At 44.7% G+C, this 26,079-nt stretch overlaps 1 protein-coding gene across 3 annotated transcripts in view; it reads left to right on the forward strand.

Annotated features, from left to right (window-relative positions):
• LOC137346310 (zinc finger protein 271-like) overlaps positions 1-26,079 on the forward strand; it is an 82,695-nt gene that overhangs the window by 45,287 nt on the left and 11,329 nt on the right. For 2 of the 3 annotated variants that reach the window (XM_068009797.1, XM_068009798.1), the window contains exon 2: positions 2,905-15,570. In XM_068009797.1, the coding sequence (XP_067865898.1) occupies positions 3,374-4,408 (1,035 nt within the window). In that variant the 5' untranslated portion in view covers positions 2,905-3,373 and the 3' untranslated portion in view covers positions 4,409-15,570. Of the gene's footprint in view, positions 1-2,904; positions 15,571-26,079 lie in introns of those variants that run through there. The other variant, XM_068009799.1, reaches the window with a different exon arrangement.

Here is a 26,079-nt window from a genome sequence, read left to right on the forward strand (position 1 = left end):
AGTTTGTCCAGATTGTATCCCATAATATCTACACTAATGTTCAGGACTGAATATCCAGTTAGTGAAGGAGCAGAGTTTGTCCAGATTGTATCCCATAATATCCACACTAATGTTCAGGACTGAATATCCAGTGAGTAAAGGAGCAGAGTTTGTCCAGATTGTATCCCATAATATCCACACTAATGTTCAGGACTGAATATCCAGTGAGTGACGGAGCAGAGTTTGTACAGATTGTATCCCATAATATCCACACTAATGTTCAGGTCTGAATATCCAGTGAGTAACGGAGCAGAGTTTGTCCAGATTGTATCCCATAATATCCACACTAATGTTCAGGACTGAATATCTAGTGAGTGAAGGAGCAGAGTTTGTGCAGATTGTATCCCATAATATCCACACTAATGTTCAGGACTGAATCTCTAGTGAGTGAAGGAGCAGAGTTTGTGCAGATTGTATCCCATAATATCCACACTAATGATCAGCTCTGAATATCCAGTGAGTAACGGAACATTCTTGTGATGCAAAATTTCACCTATATTGAACACAGTTGGTGTCGAGGCTAATGGTAGCAGCTCTGATCAGTGCAGCTACTGTGTTCTTGATACTGTCAAGCTTCTTCAGTGTTGTTGCAGCTGCACCTTCCATCACTCTGCTGAATTTCACCTTCTCAGCTTTGAGGAGGATTTGAGTGATCTTCTGGGGGGAGCTCTCAGCTTCTTCCTGTTCTTGGACCTGTGCTATTGACAAGGCTGGTCCAGTTGAGCCTCTGCTCACTGATCGTCCACAATAAGTTGATGGTGGAGGTTTGGTGATGATGGAGCCATTGAAGTTTAAAAGAAGGTGCGTGACCTTTATTTGTTTCGGATGGTCATCAATGGGCATGAATGTGGCACAGATGTTGCAAGCAGTTCACAGCCCAAGTCTGGATGACATCCAGGCCTTGCTGCATGTGGGTATGTGCTGCTTCATTATCGGAGCAATGGTGAGAGGAACTGGACACTGTGCAATCATCAGTACACATCCCCCCATGGAGGGAGGAGGCTGGGTTTGATCATCCACTCGGTATTTTTAGCTGAAGACTCTTTAACATTGTATCTTACAATCACATGCTGGGTTCCACCCTAGTTGAGGATGGAGATGTCCATAGAGCCACTTTCTCCTGTTACTTAACTGGTTGTCCACAATTGTCGACTAGATGTTGCTCGGGGTACAGGACTTTGATCTGTTGCTTGTGGAATCGTTTAGCTCTTGTCCATCACCTGCTGCTATTGGTATTTAGCCTATAGCTAGCCCTTGTAGTCGTTCACTCGGTTCATCCCTTGACTCTAAGGAACTCAGTGCTGTTCTGTCTTTTGTTTTGATGGTAGTCATGGAATGAGGGCTGTGCTGGGCTCTGAGATTGTGCTGCTGCTGATTGGACATTCATGAGGTGCAGTGGGCACTTTTGGGATCTGTCCTTAGTCCAGTTCCCTAGTGATGATTAACTTGGGGGAGGGAGTGCTCATTCATCAGCTGGGAGGGGCGTGGTAGTTTTCCTTGAACCTTTTTGACCTGAAGCTATGAGATTCATGGAGTCAATATTGAGGACTTCCCGAGCTGGCAGTGGGATGGGACATTCCTAGCAATGGTGATGGAGCAGTCTGGGATGTTGGCTGATTGATATGATTCAGTGAGTATTACTGCTACTTGAGCAGTCTGTGGTGCAGTTCTCCCCTACTTGGGTACTCATCCTCTGCCAGTGAACTCTGTAAAGTCCCTCAGAGATCACCTTAATCTTATTCTGACACAATGCCAGAATTTTCCAGATCTGTCTGATATTCCTCTTATTATTGACTTTGTTTATCATTGTTTGTTAGCCACATCAGAGGGCAGTTAGGAGTTTACAATGTTGTGTCGGACTGGAGTCATCTGTAGACCTAAATGGGCTGGTGTGGCAGGTTCCCTTCCCTGAAGGACAACATTTGGTTTTCTACAACATGAAAGATTTCATGTGTTTATTTTGACTGAATTCCACAAATTCCATAATTGATTAAATTCAGTTTCGGAGTGATTGAGACAAAGAGCATTGAAGCCTTTAAGGGAAACTAGATAAGCATGTGAGGGTGAAAGGAATAGAAGGAAATGCTGATAGAGTGAGATGAAGAGGGTGGGAAGCAACTGGTCTGGAGCATAAACACCAGCGTAGACCAGTTGTGCTGAATGGCTTGTTTCTGTAATTTATTTCCACTTTTGCCTTGGTTGGATTTGAACTCTGGATTGTTAATCCAGTACCACAGGAACTCACCTGCCATAACCACAGCCTTTCCCATTAGCCTGGGCTTGGATTTGATAGTTTTGCCCAGCACTGTGACTGTTAGCTGAGTTTGAAAAGTGCAGTCTGAGCGAGTGCGCTTTGTCTAATTTCCCAGGATAAACTAGTACCTGTCAATCAGCTACACTGAGGCAATCTTTTCCTCTGCTTCTAGCACTTCCTGCTCAGAACAAGGGGAGACATTTCAAAATCTCCATTGAATTTACATTTCTGTCGAGTGCTTTTTATATTAAATGCAGAGGGGGTGAAATTGTTAGAAGCACAAAACGAGCTCATAGTGAATTGACAGCCTGTTTCACCCTCCTCCGACTGCCTTTTCCATTGCCCTCTTGGTGCCTGGGAAGATGGCGAGTAGGCAGAGGAAAGAATGTGGCCAAAGTGTCTGCTCCTGGTCACTATCCAGTGTTCCTGCTGGAAACAGGGGATGAGTGACAGTCAAAGGAGGAAAAAGAGAGGGCGTGCATCTGATGCCTACCTCAGGGGAATAGCAGACTGACATTCACAGTGGAACAGTCTCTAACTGAGGGGTAGCACCTTTAGCAAAGGAGGAGAGTCAGTTGGAGGAAATCATGCTTTTCTTTACTGTTTTACAGAATATTTGCACCGTACTACACCAGATAATACAGAGAGAATAGACACCACAGATAGATCCTGACCATCGCCCAAGGAAAAACTGCACATTGTCAACCGTGGGAAGACATCCAGCCCTTTCACAGTGTGGCTCAGTACGGAGAAGGGTTGGGCAGTTAAACCATCATCCAGAAATCGGCTGGGTCAGGAGAGCTTTGACATATCCTCAGATCTGAAACTATTCAGTGGTGTGGAGCCTTTCACCAGAACCGATCGTTCTACAGGTTTGGTCATGGGGGATTGATCAGGGTGAGGCTTGAATAAGCGTGAGTGGGCTCCGAGTGTGAGGAGAGTTTCAATTGTTCATTGAGCCTCATGAACCACTGAAACATTCCAACAGGTGAGAGGCTGTTCAAGTGTGAGGAGGGGTCAAAAGACCTCCCAACACAGAAGGTGCATTTGTTTTACCACCTGTGACACAAGGACAGCCACATGGAAGAGAAACCATTCAAGTGTGAGGTGTGCAACCGAGCCTTCGCACAGTCATCAACGCTCGTGAATCACCGACGTATCCACACTGGGGAGAAGCCATTCAAGTGTGAGGTGTGTAACAAGGGTTTTGCACAATTAACGGGTCTGGTGAATCACCGACGCGTTCACACTGGTGAGAAACCATTCACTTGCGAGACTTGCAACGCATCATTCTCGCAGTCATCATACCTCCGGGTACACCAACGCATTCACACAGGGGAGAGGCCATTTAAATGTGAGGTGTGTGACAAAACCTTTACACAGTCATCGTATCTCCGAGTCCATCAGAGGATCCACACAGGAGAGAAACCTTTCAAGTGTAAGGTTTGCGATAAGGCTTTCCTGAGATCTTCGACCCTCTTGGAGCACCAACGGATTCACACGGGGGAAAAGCCCTTCAGGTGCGATGTTTGTGACAAGGCTTTCACACAGTCATCCTATCTGCTGAAGCACCAAAGGATCCACACAGGTGAGAAACCCTTCAGGTGTGAGGTGTGTGACAAGGCCTTTACACAGTTATCGTATCTCCTAGTTCATCAGAGGATCCACACAGGAGAGAAACCCTTCAAGTGTAAGGTTTGCGATAAAGCTTTCCTGAGATCTTCGAACCTCTTGGAGCACCAACGGATTCACACAGGGGAAAAGCCCTTCAGGTGCGATGTTTGTGACAAGGCTTTCATACAGTCATCCGATCTCCTGAAGCACCAGATGTTCCACACAGGTGAAAAACCCTTCAGGTGTGAGGTGTGTGACAAGGCCTTCACACAGTCAGCATATCTCCTGGTCCATCAACGTACTCACACAGGAGAGAAACCCTACCGGTGTGAGTTCTGTAACAAAGCCTTCACACAGTTTTCAGACCTACTGGAACATCAGCGAACCCACACAGGAGACAAACCCTTCCAGTGTGATGTGTGCCAGGAATGTTTCACCTACTCTTCCTCTCTCGACATACATCGATGTCTGCACACAGAATTGGAGCCAAGTCACTGTTAGTTGTTTGTGTTGATTTCCCTCCAGTGCTCGTTCAGGGGAGCTGTCATTCCGAAACGCTGTCTGTCTCTCCCCCATTATCAGTCCACTAGTTTCAAGAAGGCCAATTTGACCTCTGACCAGATCTCCAAATATGATAATAAGAGGACAGCAATATGCATAGAGGCTCCTATATAAGCTCAGCATCCTTTCAGTACAGCATCAGGTGCAAGTCACTCACTGACTCTCCGTCTTGACAAGAAGACAATCAGACACTCGGCACTTATAAATGTCTTTCTCAGTTGCTATGACCTTTCTGGGGAAGGAGGTGGGGGAACATAAGAACTAGAATCAGGAGTAGGCAATTCAGCACCTCGAGCCTGCTCCGCCATTCAATACGATCATGGCTGATCTCATCTTGGCTTCAACTCCACTTTCCTGCCTGTTCTCCATAACCCTTCAACCCATTTCTAATTAAAAACCTGTCTATCTCCTCCTTCAACTTGCCCAATGTCCCGGCATCCACCACACTTTGGGGTAGTGAATTCCACAGATTCACGACCCTTTGAGAGAAGTAATTTCTCCTCATCTCTGTTTTAAATCTGCTACCCTTTATCCCAAAGCTATGACCTCTCGTTCTAGATTGCCCCACCAGAGGAAACATACTCACTATGTCTACTTTATCAATCCCGTTAATCACCTTAGATACCTCAATTAGATCTCCTCTCATTCTTCTAAACTCCAGAGAGTAAAGGCCTAAACTGCTCAATTTCTCTTCACAAGACAAGCCCCCCATCCCTGGAATCAATCTAGTGAACCTCCTCTGAAATGCCTCCAATGCAACTACATCCTTTCTCAAGTAAGGGGACCAAAACTGTACGCAATACTCCTGGTGTGGTCTCACCAATGCCTTGTACAGTTGCAGCAACACTTCCCTACTTTTATACTCTATTCCTTTTGCAATAAATTCCAAAATTCCATTTGCCTTCCTTATCACCTGCTGTACCTGCAAACTAGTTTTCTGCGATTCATGCACGAGGACACCCAGATCCCTCTGCACCGAAGCACTCTGAAGTTTCTCTCCATTTAGATAATTTGCCTTTCTATTCTTCCGACCAAAATGGATAACCTCACACTTATCCACGTTAAAATCCACCTGCCTCATTTTGACCCATTTGTCTAATCTATCCATATCCATTTGTAGATTTCTTGTTTCTTTATTGCAACTTACTGTCCCACCTATTTTAGTGTCATCTGCAAATTTGGCAAGAGTACCTTCTATCCCTGCATCCAAGCCATTAATATAGATTGTAAATAGTTGGGGCCCGAGGACCGAACCCTGTGGCACCCCACTAGTTAACGTCTTGCCAACCAGAAAAAGGCCCATTTATCCCAACTCTGATTTCTGTTGGTTAGCCAATCCTCTATCCAAGCTAATAAATTGCCCCTAACCCCATGTGATCTTATCTTGTGTATTAAACTTTTGTGCGGCACCTTATCAAATGTCTTCTGGAAGTCCAGATAAACTACATCTACAGGATCCCCATTATCCACTTTGCTTGTTACAGCTTTGAAGAACTCTAGCAAATTAGTCATTTACCCCGCGATTTACCCTTCATAAAACCGTGCTGACTGTGATGGATTGCGTTTTGACTTTCTAAATGTCCTGTTATTACTCCCTTAATAATGGATTCTAACAATTTCCTAACGACAGATGTTAAACTAACTGGTCTATAGTTTTCTACTTTCTGCCTGCCTCCCTTTTTGAATAAGGACAGTACATTAGCTTTTTTCTAATCCACTGGAACCTTTCCCATATCCAGGGAATTTTGGAGTATTATAACCAATGGATCCACTATCTCCACTGCCACTTCCTTTAAGACCCTAGGATGTAGGCCATCAGGTCCTGGGGACTTGTCTGCCTTCAACCCCAATAGTTTGCTTTGTACTTTTTCCCTTTCTATAACCTCTGCATTACCTGTTACTATTGGAATGTACTAGTGTCCTCCATCGTGAAAACTGAGGCAAAATACTGATTTAGTGTCTCTGCCATTTCTGTGTTCCCTTCTATTAACTCCCCAGTCTCATCCTCCAATGGACCAACATTCACTTTAGCTACTGTCTTCCCTTTTATATACTTATAGAAGCTTTTGCTATCCGTTTTTATATTTTGCGCTAGTTTTCTTTCATAATTTACCTTTGCTCTTTTTATTACTTTTTTCGTAACCCTTTCTTGATCTTTAATAGTTTCCAAATTTTCCAGCCTGCTACTGGCCTTTGTAATATGGTTTGCCTTAGTTTTTGTCTTTGTTATCCTTAACTTCCTTGCTTAGCCATGGATGTTTTTTCACCCTCCTAGAATCTTTCTTTCTCTCTGGAATATATTTTAGTTGGGATAAATTGAATATCTCCTGAAACATCTGCCACTGCTCGTCAACTGTCCTACCTTTTAGTCTTCCTGCCCAGTCCCACTAGGGCCAAATCTGTCCTCATGCCTATATAATTACCTTTGTTTAACTCCAAAATGCTCGTGTGGGCCTCAGCTTCTCGCCCTCAAACTGAATTTGAAATTCTAGCATGCTCTGATCACTTTTCCTTAGAGGATCCTTAACAATGAGATCATTAATTAATCCCACCTCATTACACAATACCAAATCTAGAATAGCCTTCTCCCTGGTTGGTTACACAACATATTGCTCCAAAAAACAATTTCTAATACATTCAATGAACTCTCCCTTGAGGCTACCCTTGCCAATTTGACTAATCCAATCTATATACATATTAAAATCACCCATGATTATTGCCGTACCTTTCTTACAAGCCCCCAGTATTTCCTGGTTTATACTGTGCCCCACTGTGGAACTACTGTTTGGGGATCTATAGATTACTCCCACCAGGGACTTCTTTCCCTTGCTATTTTTTATTTCTACCCAGACTGATTCTACGTCTTGATCTCCAGTACCTATATCGTTTCTCACTACAGCACTGATCTCTTCCTTCACTAACAAAGCTACATCACCTCCTTTTCCTTCCTGTCTATCCTTCCGAAATACTGAGTACCCTTGAATATTCAATTCCCAAACCTGGTTTCTCTGCAACCACATCTCAGTAATCGCCACTAAATCATACCCATTTGTCTCTATTTGCGCTGTTAACTTATTTATTTTATTCCGAATGCTTCATGCATTCAGATACAAAGCCTTTAAGTTTGTTCTATTATTAAATTTCCCTACTCTTGTATGATTCCTTGGCGCTATATGATATTCACATGTTCTGTCCCTTCCTTTTATTTTCTGGTAACAATGAGCCTCACCGCTAACCTGCACTCCTACCTTCTCCTTTAACTTGCTGTTTTTCCATGCAACTTCCACCCCACCCCCACTATTTAGTTTAAAGCCTAATTTACAGCCCTAGTTCTGCGATTTGCCAGGACTCTGGTCCCAGCATGATTCAGGTGGAGCCCGTCCCATCGGAACAGCTTCCTCCTTCCCCAGTACTGGTGCCGATGTCCCACGAATTCGAACCCATTTCTCCCACACCAATCTTTGAGCCACACATTTACCTCTTTAATCTTACTGACCCTGTGTCAATTTGCTTGTGGCTCAGGTAGTAATCCGGAGATTATTACCTTTTTGGTTCTGCTTTTTTAATTTAGCCCCTAGCTGCTCATATTCCCTCAGCAGAACCTCTAACCTCGTTCTACCTATATCGTTGGTACCTACATGGACTACAACAACTGGATCTTTCCCCTCCCGCTCCAAGTTCCTCTGCAGCCCAGACGAGATATCTTGAACCCTGGCCTCAGGTAGGCAACACTGCCTTCTGGACTCTCGATCCTGGCCACAGAGAACAGTGTCTATGCCCCTAACTATACTATCCCCGATTACAACTACATTTCTCTTTTCTCCCTGCGCTTGAATGGCTCCCAGTACCACGGTGCTGTGGTCAGTTTGCTCATCCTCCCGACAGTCCCTGCTCTCGTCCACACAGGCAGCAAGAATCTCGAACCTGTTGGACAAGGGTTGAGGCTCCTACAGCACTACCTCCTAGATCCCTCTACCTGCCTCACTCCGAGTCTCACACTCCTGTTCCTGACCACTGGCCGAATTCAAGGTAGCGTCCAGGTAACTCTCCTCCTCCCTGATGTGTCACAGTGTCCGAAGCTCAGACTCCAGCTCATCAAATGTGAGTCAGAGTTCCTCGAGCAACCAACACTTGCCACAGATGTGTTCACCAGGAACCACAATGGGGCCCACCAGCTCCCACATCATGCAGGTTCAACACAGCACCTGGTCCTGCATCTCTATTTTATATAATTAGATTTTAATTTGTGATTTAAATTTCCGACTGGTCTTTAGTATTTTTTTTATCCGCTTTAGTCTTTAGATTATACACTTATAAATCAATCAAGTCTTACTCTATTCAATTAAATTAAATTAAAAACTTACCTGAATACTGACCCCAGCTGCTTTCTGTTTCCCTGCTCTCACTGTTCAATGTGTCGTCACTCTGATGTCACTTTTCGATTTTTCTCGGGCTCCGCTCCCCTCTGTCTCTCTCCTGCACTGGTTTTGGCGGGCTTTTTCAAACCTCCGGTCCTGCTGCTGCTCCTTGGGCTCCGCTCCCCTCTCTCTCTCTTCCACACAAACCTCCGGTTTAATATCAATCCTGAGTCATTAGAAGAACTTAAGCAAGGCTAGGCTAAAAGTTTGGCAGAAATGTTAGTGTTAGAGTTAAAACCAGGGGCTAAGAAAGCAGACTAATAATTGCAGTAATAGCACACCATTTGAAATTGGAAGAGGAAAGGTGAACCAGGTGGTAATGCAGTTGAATTAGCTAAAATTCAGTTACGGATGAAGCAGCTTGAGCTTGAACAGGAAAAAGCGATGAAAAAACTTGAACTACAGTTTTAATGAGAAAGAGAAGGAAGGGAATTCGAATTTAAAAAAGATGGAACTAAGACAAAGAAGTGGCCTTGACACCAGTGAAAGTTCTGGTGAGTGAAGATCTGACTGCAGCCCAGGACCCAGGGAAGAGCTGTTTATATTTGTACAAGCCCTCCCGAAGTTTGAGGTAGGGGACATAGAGGCATTTTTCATTTCTTTTGCAAAGATAGCCAGACAGATAAAGTGACCGAAGGAAAGCTGGACACTGCTTATGCAAAGAAGGTTGTTGGGTAGAGCTCATGAAGTTTCTGCCATGCTTTCTGCAGATTATGTAACAGACCAAACCATCTTTTCCAATGCTTAGTTGTGCCATTTGGGCTAAAAAAATGCCCCAGCAACTAATAAAGTGGTAGCCAGTGTTCCTAACTGTGTGTGGTTTACTGTGATGATGTGATGGTATACACGACATTTGGAAGGACCTCTTGAATCAATTAGAAGCTCTGTTTAGAAAATTACAGTTGCCTGATTTGATAAACTTTGCCAAAAATTCAAAAACCAGAATGCCAGACTATTTTATTTTATTTATTTAGAGATACAGCACTGAAACAGGCCCTTCAGCCCACCAAGTCTGTCCCGAACAACAACCACCCATTTATCCGAATCCTACATGAATCCCATATTCTCTACCACATCCCCACCATTCTCCTACCACCTACCTATACTAGGGGCAATTTACAGTGGCCAATTTACCTATCAACTTGCAAGTCTTTGGAGGTGGGAGGAAACCGGAGCACCTGGCGAAAACCCACGCAGACACGGAGAACTTGCAAACTCCACACAGGCAGTATCCAGAACTGAACCCGGGTTGCTGGAGCTCTTGAGGCTGCGGTGCTAAGCACTGCGCCACTGTGCCGTCCTGATGGAGTTCTCTATTACAGCCCCATCACTTAAAGATCATCCACATTGTGGGGCAAAATAATGTGATTACAGATGCTTTATGGAATCACAGAATCCTTACAGTGCAGAGGGAGGCCATTCAGCCCATTGTGCCCACACTGGTTCTCTGAAAGAGCAATTCCCTCAGTTCCATTCCCTGCCTTCTCCCCGTAATCCTGCATGTTCTTCCTTTTCATATAACTGTCTAATTCCCTTTTGAATGCTTCAATTGAACCTGCCTCCACCATGTTCTCAGGCAGCGCATTCCAGACCTTAACCACTCGCTGTGTGAAGAGGTTTTTCCTCATGTCACTTTTGCTTCTCTTACCAATGACTTTAAATCTGTGCTCTCTTGTTCTCAATCCTTTCACAAGTGGGAGCAGTTTTTCTCTATCTACTCTGTCTATCAAATCATCTCTCGGCCTTCTCTTCTCCAAGGAAAATGGTCCTAACTTCTCCAATCTATCTTCATAACTGAAATTCCTCATCCCTGGAAACATTCTCATGAATCTTTTTCCTAAAGTGTGGGACCCAGAACTGGATGCAATACTCCAGCTGAGGCCAAACTACTATCTTATACAAGTTCAACATAACTTCTTTGCTCTTGTACTCTATGCCCTATTAATAAAGCCCATGAAACTGTATGTTAACCGCATTTTCAGCCTGTCCTGCCACCTTCAATGACTTATGCACAAATGCACCGAGGTCCCTCTGCTCCTGTACACTCTTTAGAATTCTACCCTTTATTTTATTTTATATTGTCTCTCCATGTTCTTTCTTGCAACATGAATAACTTCACATTTCTCTGCATTGAAATTCATCTGCCACCTGTCTGCCCATTCCATCAATTTGTCCGTGTCCTTTTGAAGTTCTACACTATCCTCTTTACAGTTCAAAATACTTACAAGTTTTGTATCATCTGCAAACTTTGAAATTGTGCCCTGTACACTAAGGTCTAGTTCATTAATATATATCAGGAAAAGCAGGAGGCCCAACACTGATCCCTGGGGGACTCCACTACAAACTTTCCTCCGTAATGAAAAACATCCATTAACCGCTACTCTGTGTTTCCTGTCACTCAGCCAATTTCATACCCATGTTGCTACCATCCCCTTTATTCCATGAGCTACAAGTTTGCTCACAAGTCTGTTGTGTGACACTGTATCAAATGCCTTTTAAAGTTCATGTACACCACATCTACAGCATTGTCCTTATCAAACCTCTCTGTTTTTTCTCAAAAAACTCCAACAAGTTAGTTAAACATGATTATCCCTTAAGAAATCCATGCAGGCTTTCCTTAATTAACGCGCATTTGTCCATGTGACTTGATTTTATCCCAAATTATTTTTTCTAGAAGTTTTTGCAACACCGAAGTTAAACTGACTGGCCTGTAGTTGCTGGGCTTATCTTTACACCCTTTTTTGAACAAGGGTGTAATGTTTGCAATTCTCCAGTCTCTGGCATCGCCCCCGAGTCTAAGGAAGACTGAAAAATTATGGCCAATACCTTTCCGATTTCCACCCTCACTTTCCTCAGTATCCTTGGATGCATCTCACCTGGTCCTCGTGCTTTATCCACTTAAAGTACAGTCAGCCTATCTAATATAATAAATAAAAACAAGAAATGCTGGAAATACTCAGCAGGTCTGGCAGCATCTGTGGAGAGAGAAGCAGAGTTAACATTTCAGGTCAGTGACCCTTCAGAACTGGCAAACATGAAAGTACAAACATGAAAAAAAAGTGGGTAGGCAAACTGAACAAACTAAGATGAAATAAAATCAAATAAACTAAGCACAAAAAAAATTGGAAAAAAAATAACTAAGAATAAAAGTAAAATGGGGGGCCCATCATGCTCTGAAATTACTGAACACAATATTCAGTCCAGCAGGCTGTAGTGTGCCTAATTGGTAAATGAGATGCTGTTCCTCCAGCTTACGTTGATGTTCACTGGGACACTGCAGCAAACCCAGGACAGAGATGAGAGCAGGGCGGAGTGTTGAAATGGCAAGCAACTGGAAGCTCAGGGTTATGCTTTCGGACTGAGCGGAGGTCTTCTGCAAAGCTCTGGTTCATTGCTCCAGTTGATTCTGTCCTCGACCCCTCTGGGACACACTTTTTCTCCAGCACTACAATGCTCTCCTTAATCAATACCACCCCTCCCTCTTTTTCCCTTTCCTAAACACCTTGTATCCAGGAATATTTGATGCCCAGTCATGCCCTTCTTTGAGTTAGGTCTCTGTTTTAGTCACAACATCATATTTCCACATGGCAATCCGCGCCTGTACCTCACCAGTCTTATTAACCACATTCCGTGCATTTACATGCATGCATATTAACCCTGATTCAGACTTTATTGCTTTCTCCCTTACTCTGACCCCATCTAATAACGTACTATTCCCCAGTGTTCTGTGCACCTTGGTATTCCTGTCTGATACTTGCTCCTGGTTCCCACACCCCAGACAGGTTACCGGTTTTGATTCCCTCCGATCTGAGCTCCCTTTCAGGATCCCACAATTTAGTTTAAAACCTCCCCAACAGCACTAGCAAATCTTTCTGTGAGGATATTCATGTCAGTCCTGCTTAGATGCAACCCGTCCATCTTGTACAGGTCCCGCCTGCCAGTCCCAATGTCTCAGAAATCTGATGCCCTCCCTCCTACACCAGTTCTCCAGCCATGTGTTCAATCGCTCAATTCTCCTATTCCTGTGTTCACTTGCAGGTGGGACTGGGAGTAATCCTGAGATTACTGCTTTTGAGGTCCTGCTTTTTAATCTTCCTAGCTCCCTAAAATCTGCTTTCAGGGCTTTCAGCTGGGCTGAGAGATGGCAAATGGAGTTTAATGCGGAAAAGTGTGAGGTGATTCACTTTGGAAGGAGTAACAGGAATGCAGAGTACTGGGCTAATGGGAAGATTCTTGGTCGTGTCGATGAACAGAGAGATCTTGGTGTCCAGGTACATAAATCCCTGAAGGTTGCCACCCAGGTTAATAGGGCTGTTAAGAAGGTATATGGTGTGTTAGCTTTTATTAGTAGGGGGATCGAGTTTCGGAGCCACGAGGTCATGCTGCAGCTGTACAAAACTCTGGTGCGGCCGCACCTGGAGTATTGCGTGCAGTTCTGGTCACCGCATTATAGGAAGGATGTGGAAGCTTTGGAAAGGGTGCAGAGGAGATTTACTAGGATGTTGCCTGGTATGGAGGGAAGGTCTTACGAGGAAAGGCTGAGGGACTTGAGATTGTTTTCGTTAGAGAGGAGGAGAGGTGACTTAATAGAGACACATAAGATAATCAGAGGGTTAGATAGGGTGGATAGTGAGAGTCTTTTTCCTCGGATGGTGATGGCAAACACGAGGGGACATAGCTTTAAGTTGAGGGGTGATAGATATAGGACAGATGTCAGAGGTAGTTTCTTTACTCAGAGAGTAGTAGGGGCGTGGAACGCCCTGCCTGCAACAGTAGTAGACTCGCCAACTTTAAGGGCATTTAAGTGGTCATTGGATAGACATATGGATGAAAATGGAATAGTGTAGGTCAGATGGTTTCACAGGTCGGCGCAACATCGAGTGCCGAAGGGCCTGTACTGCGCTGTAATGTTCTATGTTCTATGTAGGACCTCATCCCCCTTCTTACCAACGTCATTGGTTCCAATGTGGACCACGACCTCTGGCTGTTCGTCCTCCCCCAGAAGAATATCCTGTACCTGCTCTGTAACATCCTTAATTCTGGCATCAGGGAGACAACACACCATCCTGGAGTCACGTTTACTGCTGCACAAACGCCTATCTGTTCCCCTAACTAATGGGTCTCCTATCACTACCGCTCTTCCACTCCTCTTCCTCCCCTACTGTGCAGCTGAGCCACCTGTGCTGCCACAAACTTGGCTCTGACTGCACTCCTCTGAGGAACCATCAACCTCACCAGTATCCAAAATGGAAAACCAATTAGCGAGTGAGATCATACCAGGGGACTCCACTATCTGCCTGGTTCTCTTAGACTGCCCAGTGGTCACCCATTCCCTGTCTGCCTGCATGCTCCTAACCTGCAGTGTAACCACCTCCCTATCCACATAGTTCTCTGCCTCGCAGATGCACAACAGTGACTCCAGCCGCCACTTGAGTTCCAAAACCCGGAGCTCAAGCTTCTGCAGCCAGTGACACTTTCTGCAGATGTGTTTGTCCAGGACACATGGTGCGTCCATGACTTCCCACATTCCACTCGGTAGAGCTGCCTTGCCATACCTTAACTTTACAGACTATTTATTATCAGTAGAATAGCTTACTAGTTACTCACCAAACAACACTTTATACTGCACCGAAGCAAGAAAATAATACTGGAGGGTTACAAAAGTAGAAACATGGAGCACCTCTGCACCCCCCCCCCCCCCCCCACCCTTCACCAAACTCGCCACTCACCAAATTGGAATCTCCACACTCAGCTTGCAATCTGCACACAGTTTTCTAAAATCTAGATCTAGAATGTAACTTTGCTTTGATTTATCTTTATGCAAAGTTAGTACAAAGCAGAATGGTATTAGCTACAGGTAAAGAGTGAATGAGAATTAGTGTGAAATGTATTTTACTATATTTCGTCGGTTTTTTAAACTCATTGTAATGAAACACATTAAAATGGCATTTCATTCCTCCAAGGATGGAGCTGTTACAAAAATGCTTCTACATTTTTTGTTAAGTATATGTTTTTGAGGACTTCTATTTAAATTTTTGAGATGGATTCATTGGAAGCTAAAGATTTCATAGAAGCTGGACTTTGCTTTGTTGTTGACAGTGCATTGAAAGGTCATTGAGATGTTATTTAAAAACAACCTTGCTGGAAGTCATGTGCTTTAAGCAATAAACAACAGAAACCTTGGTGGCCTGGGGGAGATGTTTACTGAGAAACGACAGACCAAGATTTATAGGGGTCAGGAGGCTTGACTCGAGATATTGTTTCTGATTTTGCTTAGGACAGTGTGTTGGGGTGTGAACTGTTTTTAAGACCATTGGAGAAAATAAGCCAAGAGTGCAGCCACCATCAGCGCACCCTCTTCCATTTCTTTGAGAACTTACTGAGAATTCAAGTGTAAGAAATAGAGAAACTGATGATGCATTTCTCTTGGAAAGCCTTCCAAACTGATCCTTAATGTAACCAGAAAAGAACTGCTCCAGAAAGATACCAGTGACGGCCATCTATGCGTATTTGGAATGCCAGACCAAAAAAGGGACAACTGACATCTTTCTATATCATTTATCTTTATTTGACCTCTGCAGAGAGAATTTCTATATTTTTTCAGTGAGGGGTTGTGTGTGTGGGGAATTTTAAAAAGGGAAATTTCATATTTCAATCGGTTTGTTAATGCTTTGCTTCATTACTGTTGAGACTTGTTTAATAAACAACAAAATTTGTCAGTTTATTATAAAGAAACCAACTTCCTGTATTTTATTCTGGGATAAAGAGTAGAGTATATGATTGACCTCATCGGTAACTGGATGAACATTTTAAAAAATATATTTTGTGATCTGTGGAGAAGTGGAACTAGAAAAGACAGTGCACTCCTCCTGCGTCAGTCATAACAAGATCCATAAACCAGATGCTCCACTATGACCTATTGTCTCCACCAAAGGTTGTCTGACATACAAGACAGCCCAACACCAGCTAAGATTCTCCAGCTACTAACGGGAAAATCTACAAACCACATCAGCAAATCTAAACACTTCATTGAGAGGAAACAGCAAACCACAATCAACCTGACTGATACAATAATCAGTTTTGATGTTGAGTTACAGTTTAGCAGTGTACCTGTCCTGAAAGCCTGTCTTATCATTAAACAATGCTTAGAAGTCGACTGTTCCTTACCTAACAGAACTGCGATGTTACTGGACTACATTTACAATCATCCACTGATGTGCCTCAACTCAATATCATTTCAATGGGAGGTTCCTATTTCAAACAATCAAATGAAGCTGCTATGGGATCTCCACTGTCACCAATCTTCACCAACATTTTCATGGAAGACTTTGAACAAGCAGCACTTCAATCAGCTACTCTTCAATCTAAACTCTGGGTCCCATATGTCGATGACACTTTTGTAATAAGGGAACATGATAGGAGAGATCTGAATGGTTTTCTACAGCATCCTAACCAACATATGAACATCAATTTCACCCCGGAGATGGAACAACAAATTTCGATACTTGCTGTTCTCGTTACCAAGTCTCAATGGTACACCAGCATATCAAGTCTACTACAGGTCCATTCATACTGATAGATACCTGAACTACCATTCCTTTCATCATTCCTCTACTCTTCAATCGGTCTCCAACACCCTCATCAAAAGAGCCTATTCCATTAGCAATAAAAAAAAATCTACAACAAGAACTTTGTCATATCAAGTGTACTCTTCTACTCAATGGATTTCCTTCCCACAAGATTAATACACATCCACGTGTTATTCACACTGGAGCAATTACGAAGACTAAGACAAGAGTCAGCCTCCCATACATCAGCTCCACCTCAAAGAGACTATGATGCATACTCAAGTCAGCGGACATAGAGGTCCAACATAAGTCATCCAAGAAACTCCACTCCATCCTTTATACCCACAAAGACAAGAAACAATCTCACAACAAATCTTAGCATACAGCATACCATGTAGATGAGTCCACAGTCACATCAGAGAAACAGGCTGTAGCCTACATGCCAGACTCAAGGAACACCAAGCCTGCTTCAAACATAGTGAATGGGACAAGTCAGCTATTATCAAGCACACTCAATTCAATAACCACGGCTTTGAATGGTCCAACTCCAAACTCATCTTAAGCATCACTCACTGGCATAAAAGATGCATCAGGGATGTTATGAGATCGATCAACACCACACCGTCCACCTCACAGAAGCCTGCTCATTAGTGATATCTGGCTACCTCTACACAAGAAAACACATCTCCACCTGCTGTGCAGCCAACATAGCCCGACAAGAATAGTATGTATCGACTTCCCATGAGACAATAGCTGACCAATCAGCAGCAAGAAATATCGCATGCACCGACCTATCACAGAACGCACTTAGCCGACCAGTAGCAGCAAGAACAGGAACATGTGTTGACCGATCATTCTCCAGCAAATATAAAGCCACTGTTTCCATTTGTTCCAGTTATTCTTCCAGACGATGGGCAGTTCTTCCAAGAATTCCTTTATCAAGGAAACACCTGCTCTTTTCAGACCAAATCACATGGCATAAAACCCTTTCATCATCTTACTCAAATTCATTCTGCTTTCATTAACTCATGTGAGTTATATTGTTTGGCCACAGTTCTAACAGTTTGTCAGAATGAAAATGCCAGGAATAACCCACTGTTCCCTGGAAAGCTGACGACTTTTAGTTTTAGTGAGGTTATTGAGCCTCCATGGCGTCGCCCTCCCCAACTTTACTCAGGGTTGGAGGAGGTTATAGTATTACACAGCTTCCACAACAGCAACTAGTGGAATTTAAATTGAATTAATTTATAATCTAGTTAGTTTCAGTAATGTGCAATGAAACCATGTTTGATTGTTGTCAAAACCCATCTGGTTCACTGAAGTCCTTTAGAGAAGGAAATCTGCTGTCCTGATCTGGTCTGTTCGACATGTGACTCCAGACCCCAGCAATGTGGTTGACTGTTAGCTGCCCTTTGAAATGGCCGAGCAAGCCACACAGATGTTGAGGGCCATTAGGGATGGGCAACAGTTGCTGGCTTTGCCAATGTCGTCTGCATCCCATGAATGAAGAAAACAGAAGTGTTAGCCTATATTTTTGTACTCAAATCTTGAAGTGGGACATGAACCCAAAACATTCTGTTTCAGATTGAGTCAGCAGGACCAGTGAGCAGTTTAAAATAGCGGCAGTGGGAAGCAGAGTGAGAGAGAAGGTGGGACTAGCGAGCAGTTTAAAAGAGAGGCTTTGGGAAGCAGAGTGAGAGAGAAGGTGGGACTAGCGAGCAGTTTAAAAGAGAGGCTTTGGGAAGCAGAGAGAGAGAGAGAGCGGGACCAGCGAGCAGTTTAAAAGAGAGGCTGCGGGAAGCAGAGAGAGAGAGCGGGACCAGTGAGCAGTTTAAGAGAGAGGCTGCGGGAAGCAGAGAGAGAGAGCGGGACCAGTGAGCAGTTTAAAATAGCGGCAGTGGGAAGCAGAGTGAGAGAGAAGGTGGGACCAGCAAGCAGTTTAAAAGAGAGGCTTTGGGAAGCAGAGAGAGAGCGGGACCAGTGAGCAGTTTAAAAGAGAGGCTTTGGGAAGCAGAGTGAGAGAGAGAGCGGGACCAGTGAGCAGTTTAAAAGAGAGGCTTTGGGAAGCAGAGAGAGAGAGAAGGTGGGGCCAGCGAGCAGTTTAAAAGAGAGGCATTGGGAAGCAGAGTGAGAGAGAAGGTGGGACCAGCAAGCAGTTTAAAAGAGAGGCTTTGGGAAGCAGAGAGAGAGAGAGAGCGGGACCAGCGAGCACTTTAAAAGAGAGGCTTTGGGAAGCAGAGTGAGAGAGAAGGTGGGACCAGCAAGCAGTTTAAAAGAGAGGCTTTGGGAAGCAGAGAGAGAGAGAGAGCGGGACCAGCGAGCAGTTTAAAAGAGAGGCTTTGGGAAGCAGAGTGAGAGAGAAGGTGGGACCAGCAAGCAGTTTAAAAGAGAGGCTTTGGGAAGCAGAGAGAGAGAGAGAGCGGGACCAGTGAGCAGTTTAAAAGAGAGGCTTTGGGAAGCAGAGAGAGAGAGAAGGTGGGGCCAGCGAGCAGTTTAAAAGATAGGCTTTGGGAAGCAGAGTGAGAGAGAAGGTGGGACCAGCAAGCAGTTTAAAAGAGAGGCTTTGGGAAGCAGAGAGAGAGAGAGAGCGGGACCAGTGAGCAGTTTAAAAGAGAGGCTGCGGGAAGCAGAGAGAGAGAGAGAGCGGGACCAGTGAGCAGTTTAAGAGAGAGGCTGCGGGAAGCAGAGAGAGAGAGCGGGAACAGTGAGCAGTTTAAAAGAGAGGCTGCGGGAAGCAGAGAGAGAGAGCGGGACCACTGAGGAGTTTAAAAGAGAGGCTGCGGGAAGCAGAGAGAGAGAGAGAGCGGGACCAGCGAGCAGTTTAAAAGAGAGGCTGCGGGAAGCAGAGAGAGAGCGGGACCAGCGAGCAGTTTAACAGAGAGAGAGAGCGGGACCAGTGAGCAGTTTAAGAGAGAGAGAGCGGGACCAGCGAGCAGTTTAAAAGAGAGGCTGCGGGAAGCAGAGAGAGAGAGCGGGACCAGTGAGCAGTTTAAAAGAGAGGCTGCGGGAAGCAGAGAGAGAGAGAAGGTGGGACCAGGGAGCAGTTTAAGAGAGAGAGAGCGGGACCAGTGAGCAGTTTAAAAGAGAGGCTGCGGGAAGCAGGGAGAGAGCGGGACCAGTGAATAGTTTAAAAGAGAGGCTGCGGGAAGCAGAGAGAGAGAAAGCGGGACCAGTGAGCAGTTTAAAAGAGAGGCTGCGGGAAGCAGGGAGAGAGCGGGACCAGTGAGCAGTTTAAAAGAGAGGCTGCGGGAAGCAGAGAGAGAGAGAGCGGGACCAGTGAGCAGTTTAAAAGAGAGGCTGCGGGAAGCAGAGAGAGAGAGAGAGCGGGACTAGTGAGCAGTTTAAAAGAGAGGCTGCGGGAAGCAGAGAGAGAGAGAGAGAGCGGGACCAGTGAGCAGTTTAAAAGAGAGGCTTTGGGAAGCAGAGAGAGAGAGAGAGCGGGACTAGTGAGCAGTTTAAAAGAGAGGCTGCGGGAAGCAGAGAGAGAGCGGGACTAGTGAGCAGTTTAAAAGAGAGGCTTTGGGAAGCAGGGAGAGAGCGGGACTAGTGAGCAGTTTAAAAGAGAGGCTGCGGGAAGCAGAGAGAGAGCGGAACCAGTGAGCAGTTTAAAAGAGAGGCTGCGGGAAGCAGAGAGAGAGCGGGAACAGTGAGCAGTTTAAAAGAGACGCTGCGGGAAGCAGAGAGAGAGAGAGCGGGACCAGTGAGCAGTTTAAAAGAGAGGCTGCGGGAAGCAGAGAGAGACCAGTGAGCAGTTTAAAAGAGAGGCTTTGGGAAGCAGAGAGAGAGAGCGGGACTAGTGAGCAGTTTAAAAGAGAGGCCGCGGGAAGCAGAGAGAGCGGGACCAGTGAGCAGTTTAAAAGAGAGGCTTTGGGAAGCAGAGAGAGAGCGGGACCAGTGAGCAGTTTGAAAGAGAGGCTGCGGGAAGCAGAGAGAGAGCAGGACCAGTGACCAGTTTAAAAGAGAGGCTTTGGGAAGCAGAGAGAGAGAGCGGGACCAGTGAGCAGTTCAAAAGAGAGGCTTTGGGAATCAGAGAGAGAGAGGGCGGGACCAGTGAGCAGTTTAAAAGAGAGGCTGCGGGAAGCAGGGAGAGAGCGGGACCAGTGAGCAGTTTAAAAGAGAGGCTGCGGGAAGCAGAGAGAGAGAGAGAGCGGGACCAGTGAGCAGTTCAAAAGAGAGGCTGCGGGAAGCAGAGAGAGAGAGAGAGCGGGACCAGTGAGCAGTTTAAAAGAGAGGCTGCGGGAAGCAGAGAGAGAGAGCGGGACTCGTGAGCAGTTTAAAAGAGAGGCTGCGGGAAGCAGAGAGAGAGCGGGACCAGTGAGCAGTTTAAAAGAGAGGCTTCGGGAAGCAGAGAGAGAGAGCGGGACCAGTGAGCAGTTTAAAAGAGAGGCTGCGGGAAGCAGAGAGAGAGAGAGACCAGTGAGCAGTTTAAAAGAGAGTCCGCGGGAAGCAGAGAGCGAGAGAGAGCGGGACCAGTGAGCAGTTTAAAAGAGAGGCTGCGGGAAGCAGAGAGAGAGAGACCAGTGAGCTGTTTAAAAGAGAGGCTTTGGGAAGCAGGGAGAGAGAGAGCGGGACTAGTGAGCAGTTTAAAAGAGAGGCTTTGGGAAGCAGAGAGAGAGAGAGCGGGACCAGTGAGCAGTTTAAAAGAGAGGCTGCGGGAAGCAGAGAGAGAGCGGGACCAGTGAGCAGTTTAAAAGAGAGGCTGCGGGAAGCAGAGAGAGAGAGAGCGGGACCAGTGAGCAGTTTAAAAGAGAGGCTGCGGGAAGCAGAGAGAGAGAGAGCGGGACCAGTGAGCAGTTTAAAAGAGAGGCTGCGGATAGCAGAGAGAGAGAGAGAGCGGGGCCAGTGAGCAGTTTAAAAGAGAGGCTGCGGGAAGCAGAGAGAGAGAGAGCGGGACTCGTGAGCAGTTTAAAAGAGAGGCTGCGGGAAGCAGAGAGAGCGGGACTAGTGAGCAGTTTAAAAGAGAGGCTGCGGGAAGCAGGGAGAGTGAGAGAGCGGGATAGTGAGCAGTTTAAAAGAGAGGCTTTGGGAAGCAGAGAGAGAGAGAGAGCAGGACCAGCGAGCAGTTTAAAAGAGAGGCTGCGGGAAGCAGAGAGAGAGAGTGGGACTAGCGAGCAGTTTAAAAGAGAGGCTTTGGGAAGCAGAGAGAGAGAGCAGGACCAGCGAGCAGTTTAAAAGAGAGGCTGCGGGAAGCAGAGAGAGAGAGTGGGACTAGCGAGCAGTTTAAAAGAGAGGCTTTGGGAAGCAGAGAGAGACAGCAGGACCAGCGAGCAGTTTAAAAGTGTGGTGGTGTGAAACGGGGAGAGAGAGAGTGAGTGCGGGACCAGTTAACAGTTAAAAGAATGATCAGCAGAGAAAGGCCAAGGCATCGGAACAATATAGCAATGTCGGTAAAGTCCAGCAGAGTTGGACAGGAAGGGATAGAAAGTTTAACAGAAATTGTGCATCAGAAAGTAAGTTCATTGAAGGGAATAGAAGCAAAAAATGAAATTAAAGGTTCTATATCTGAATGCGTGAAGCATTCACGTGGGGCGGCACAGTGGCGCAGTGGTTAGCACCGCAGCCTCACAGCTCCAGGGACCCGGGTTCGATTCCAGGTACTGCCTGTGTGGAGTTTGCAAGTTCTCCCTGTGTCTGCGTGGGTTTTCTCCGGGTGCTCCGGTTTCCTCCCACAAGCCAAAAGACTTGCAGGTTGATAGGTAAATTGGCCATTATAAATTGTCACTAGTATAGGTAGGTGGTAGGGAAATATAGGGACAGGTGGGGATGTTTGGTAGGAATATGGGATTAGTGTAGGATTAGTATAAATGGGTGGTTGATGTTCGGCACAGACTTGGTAGGCCGAAGGGCCTGTTTCAGTGCTGTATCTCTAATCTAAAAATAGATGAACTAGTGGCACGTATAGAGGTACATGATTTAGATCTAATCGCCATTACAGAGACATGATTACATGGTGATCAATGTTGGGAAGTAGATATTCCAGGATATGCAGGAAAGACAGACAGAATACCAAAGGAGGTAGGGTTGCACTGATGGTAAAGGATGACATAAGGGCGTTCGTGCAAAAGGATTTGGTCTCAAGATCATGAAGTGGAATCAGTATGGGTGGAAAGAGGGAATAACAAGAATCAAAAAACACTGGCGGGAGTAGTTTATAGGCCCCCTAACAGCAGCTGCACTATTGGACAGAGCATTTAACAAGAAATTATTGGAACTTGTAACAAAGGCAATTTAATAATTTGGGGGATGTTAATCTTCATATAGACTGGGACAATGAAATTGGCAGGAGTGATCCAGAAGATGAATTGTAGAATGTTTTTGGGACACTTTCTTGGAACAGTACATTGTGGAGTCAACTAGGGATGAAGCTATCTTAGATCTAGTATTGTGTAATGAAGCAGGGTTCATAAGCAATGTAATAGTAAAAGATCCACTGGGATGCAGTGATCATAATACCATTGAATTCCATGTTGAGTTTGAAAGTGACATGCTCCAATCACAAATAAGAATCTTAAACTTAAACAAAGCCAATTACATAGGCATAAGGGCAGAACTGGCTAAGATAAATTGGGTAAATAGACTAAAAGGTATTGCGGTAAATGAACAGTGGGAAACATTTAAAGAAACAATTCAAAATGTTCAACAAAAGTACATTCTTTTGAAAAACAAAAACTCAGCCAGAAAGATCCATCCATGGCTCACTCAGGGAGTTAAGGATAGTATTAGATGAGAAGAAAAGACTTACAATGTTGCAAAAGAGTAGGAAGACAGAGGATTGGCAGTGTTTTAGAAACCAGCAAAGAACCACCAAAAAGTTTTTTTTTTAAAGGAAAAAATAAAAGAGTAAACTAGCCAGTAAAATAAAACAGATACAGGTATATTGAAAGAGAGTAGCTCAAGTAAACATTGGTCCTTTGGAAGCAGAGATGCGTGATATTATCACGGGGAATGAGTAAACGGTAGAGGCATTGAACAAATACTTTGTGTCTGTCTTCACCGTAGAAGGCATATGTTGGAAATAGACAGTAACCTAGGGTCTAAAAAGAGTGAGGAAATTAAGGAAATTCATATCAGCAGAGAAAAAGTATTGAAGAAAATTAAGGGACTGAAATCTGACATCTCCAGGACCTGATGGCCTACATCCTAGGGTTCTAAAAGAGATAGGTGCAGAGATAGTGGATGCACCAGCTGTGATTTTTCAAAATTCTTTAGATTCAGAAACAGTCCCATGAGATTGGAAGTTGTGAAATGTTACACCATTTTCAAGAAAGGAGGGAGAGAGAAAACAGGGAACTACAGGCCAGTTAGCCTAACATCAGTCATTGGGAAAATGCTGGAATCTATTATTAAGGAAGTGTTAACAATGCACTTAGAAAAGCACAGTATGATTAGAACAAGTCAACATGGGTTTACTAAAGGGAATACTGTTTGACAAATCTCTTAGAGTTTTTTGAGGTTGTAACTAATAGGGGGAGATAAAAGGGAACCAGTAAATGTAACATACTTGGATTTCCAAAAGGCATTTGATAAGGTGCCACACAAAAGGTTAATTGGCAAGATAAGAACTCATGGAGTTGGGGGTAATAGATGATTGGTTAACAGTCAGGAAGCAATGGGTGGGCATAAACGGGGCATTTTCAAATTGCCAGACAGTAAATAGTGGAGAGCCACAGGGATCAGTGCTGGGGCCTCAGCTATTTACAATCTATATTCATGACTTAGATGAAGAAACCAAAGAGTAATGTATCTAAGTTTGCTGATGATACAAAGGTAGGTGGAAAGGTATGCTGTGGGGAAGACACAGAGAGGCTACAAAGAGATATAGACAGTTGAATTGAATGGGCAACAAGATGGTAGATTGAGGATAATATAGGGAAGTGTAAAGTTATGCACTTTGGTCGTAAGAATAGTAAAGCAGAATATTTTTTAAAAGGTGTGTAACTTGAGTCGATGTTCAAAGAGACTTGGGTTTGCTTGTACAAGAAACACAGAAACTTAACATGCAGATACAACAAGCAATTAGGAAGGCAAATGGCATGTTGGCCTTTATTGCAAGGGAAATGAAGGAAAGGAACAAAGAAATATTGCTGCAATTGTACAGGGTTTTGCTCTGACCACTATGGAATACCGTGTGCAGATTTGGTCTCCACGTTTAAGAACGGATGTACGTGCATTAGAGGTGGTGCAGCGAAGGTTCACCCCATTGGTCCCTGGGATGAGGAGGTTGTCCTATGATGAAGGAAAAAGTAATTTGGGCCTGTATTCTCTGGAGTTTAGAAGAATGAGAGATGATCTCATTGAAACATGTAAGATTCTAAAGGGGCAGGATAGGGTCGACGTTGAGAAATTATTTCCACTGGTTGGGGAATCTAAATCATGGGGGCACAATCTCAGGATAGGGGGCCGATCATTTAGGACTGCAATGAGGAGAAATTACTTCATTCAAAGGGTTGTGAATCTTTGGAATTCTCTGCCCCAGACGGTTGTGGGTGCTCCATCATTGAATACATTTAAGGCTGAGATAGACATATTTTTGGTCTCAGGCAAGTGGGCGGGAAAGTGGAGTTTGATCCTAAGATCAGCCATGATGGTATTGAATGGGCCATATGGTCTACTCCTGCTCCTATTTCTTGTGTCTGACCCCAGATGCATTTTTCCACAAATATGGATTATTGTTGTTTTCAGGACCATATGAAGACATCTTGAGGCTCCGGGATCCCCGTACAATCTTGCCACCATTGAAACACAAACGTCAGACAATGAGGGAAGAAATTATCCTCTCGATGTTTAAACGTTGCATTGATTGTGAAGCCGATCAGATCGCCATGTACCACACTTAAATGAAACTGCTTTAATTGGTCACAAGTTTTGTTTTTATAAACAATGTTTGCTTTAGTAAAACTCATTGACAAATACACAGTGACCAGACACACGCAGGTTGTAGCTTGGAGTTTACGCTGGTTTATGTTGGTTTTATCAGCACTAGCCACCTGAAATTAGCCGAATCAGCTCAATAGACCGAGGAATTTTAACTGTAAGTTATGTCAAGTGAAAATCTACCTTCCGTGATCTTTAACCTTGATTTAAATATGTCACGCAGGAAGCCGGCCCCCATCACAGAACTGACCACTGCCCCAGAAGAGAGTTTTGTTTGATTCATTCATGGGATGTGGGCACTGCCGGCTAGGGCAGTGTTTAGTGCCCAATCCTAATTACCCTTGAGAAGGTGCCTTGTTGAACCACTGCAGTCCTTGGGGTGTAGGTACACCCACAGTGCTGTTAGGAAGGAAGTTCCAGGATTTTGACCCAGCAACAGTGAAGGAACAGCAATATAGTTCCAAGTCAGGATAGTGTGTGGCTTGGAGGGGAACTTGCAGGTGGTGGTGTTCCCATGCATCTGCTGCCCTTGTCCTTCGAGGTGGTAGAGGTTGCAGGTTTGGAAAATGCTGTCAAAGGAGCCTTGGTGAGTTGCTGCTGTGCATTGTGTGGATCAGGGTTTTCCAGCCGTTTCGTGCGGAGGGCTGCATTACAATTTTCGCTTGGCCCGGGGGGCCGGTGAGCAAATTTCAAAAGATAAAGGCATTAAAAATGTTATCTTATTAATAAAAACAACAAATATGCATTTTTT

The sequence above is a fragment of the Heterodontus francisci genome, chromosome 29, assembly GCF_036365525.1.
Source record: "Heterodontus francisci isolate sHetFra1 chromosome 29, sHetFra1.hap1, whole genome shotgun sequence".
In the NCBI taxonomy this organism is placed as follows: domain Eukaryota; kingdom Metazoa; phylum Chordata; class Chondrichthyes; order Heterodontiformes; family Heterodontidae; genus Heterodontus; species Heterodontus francisci.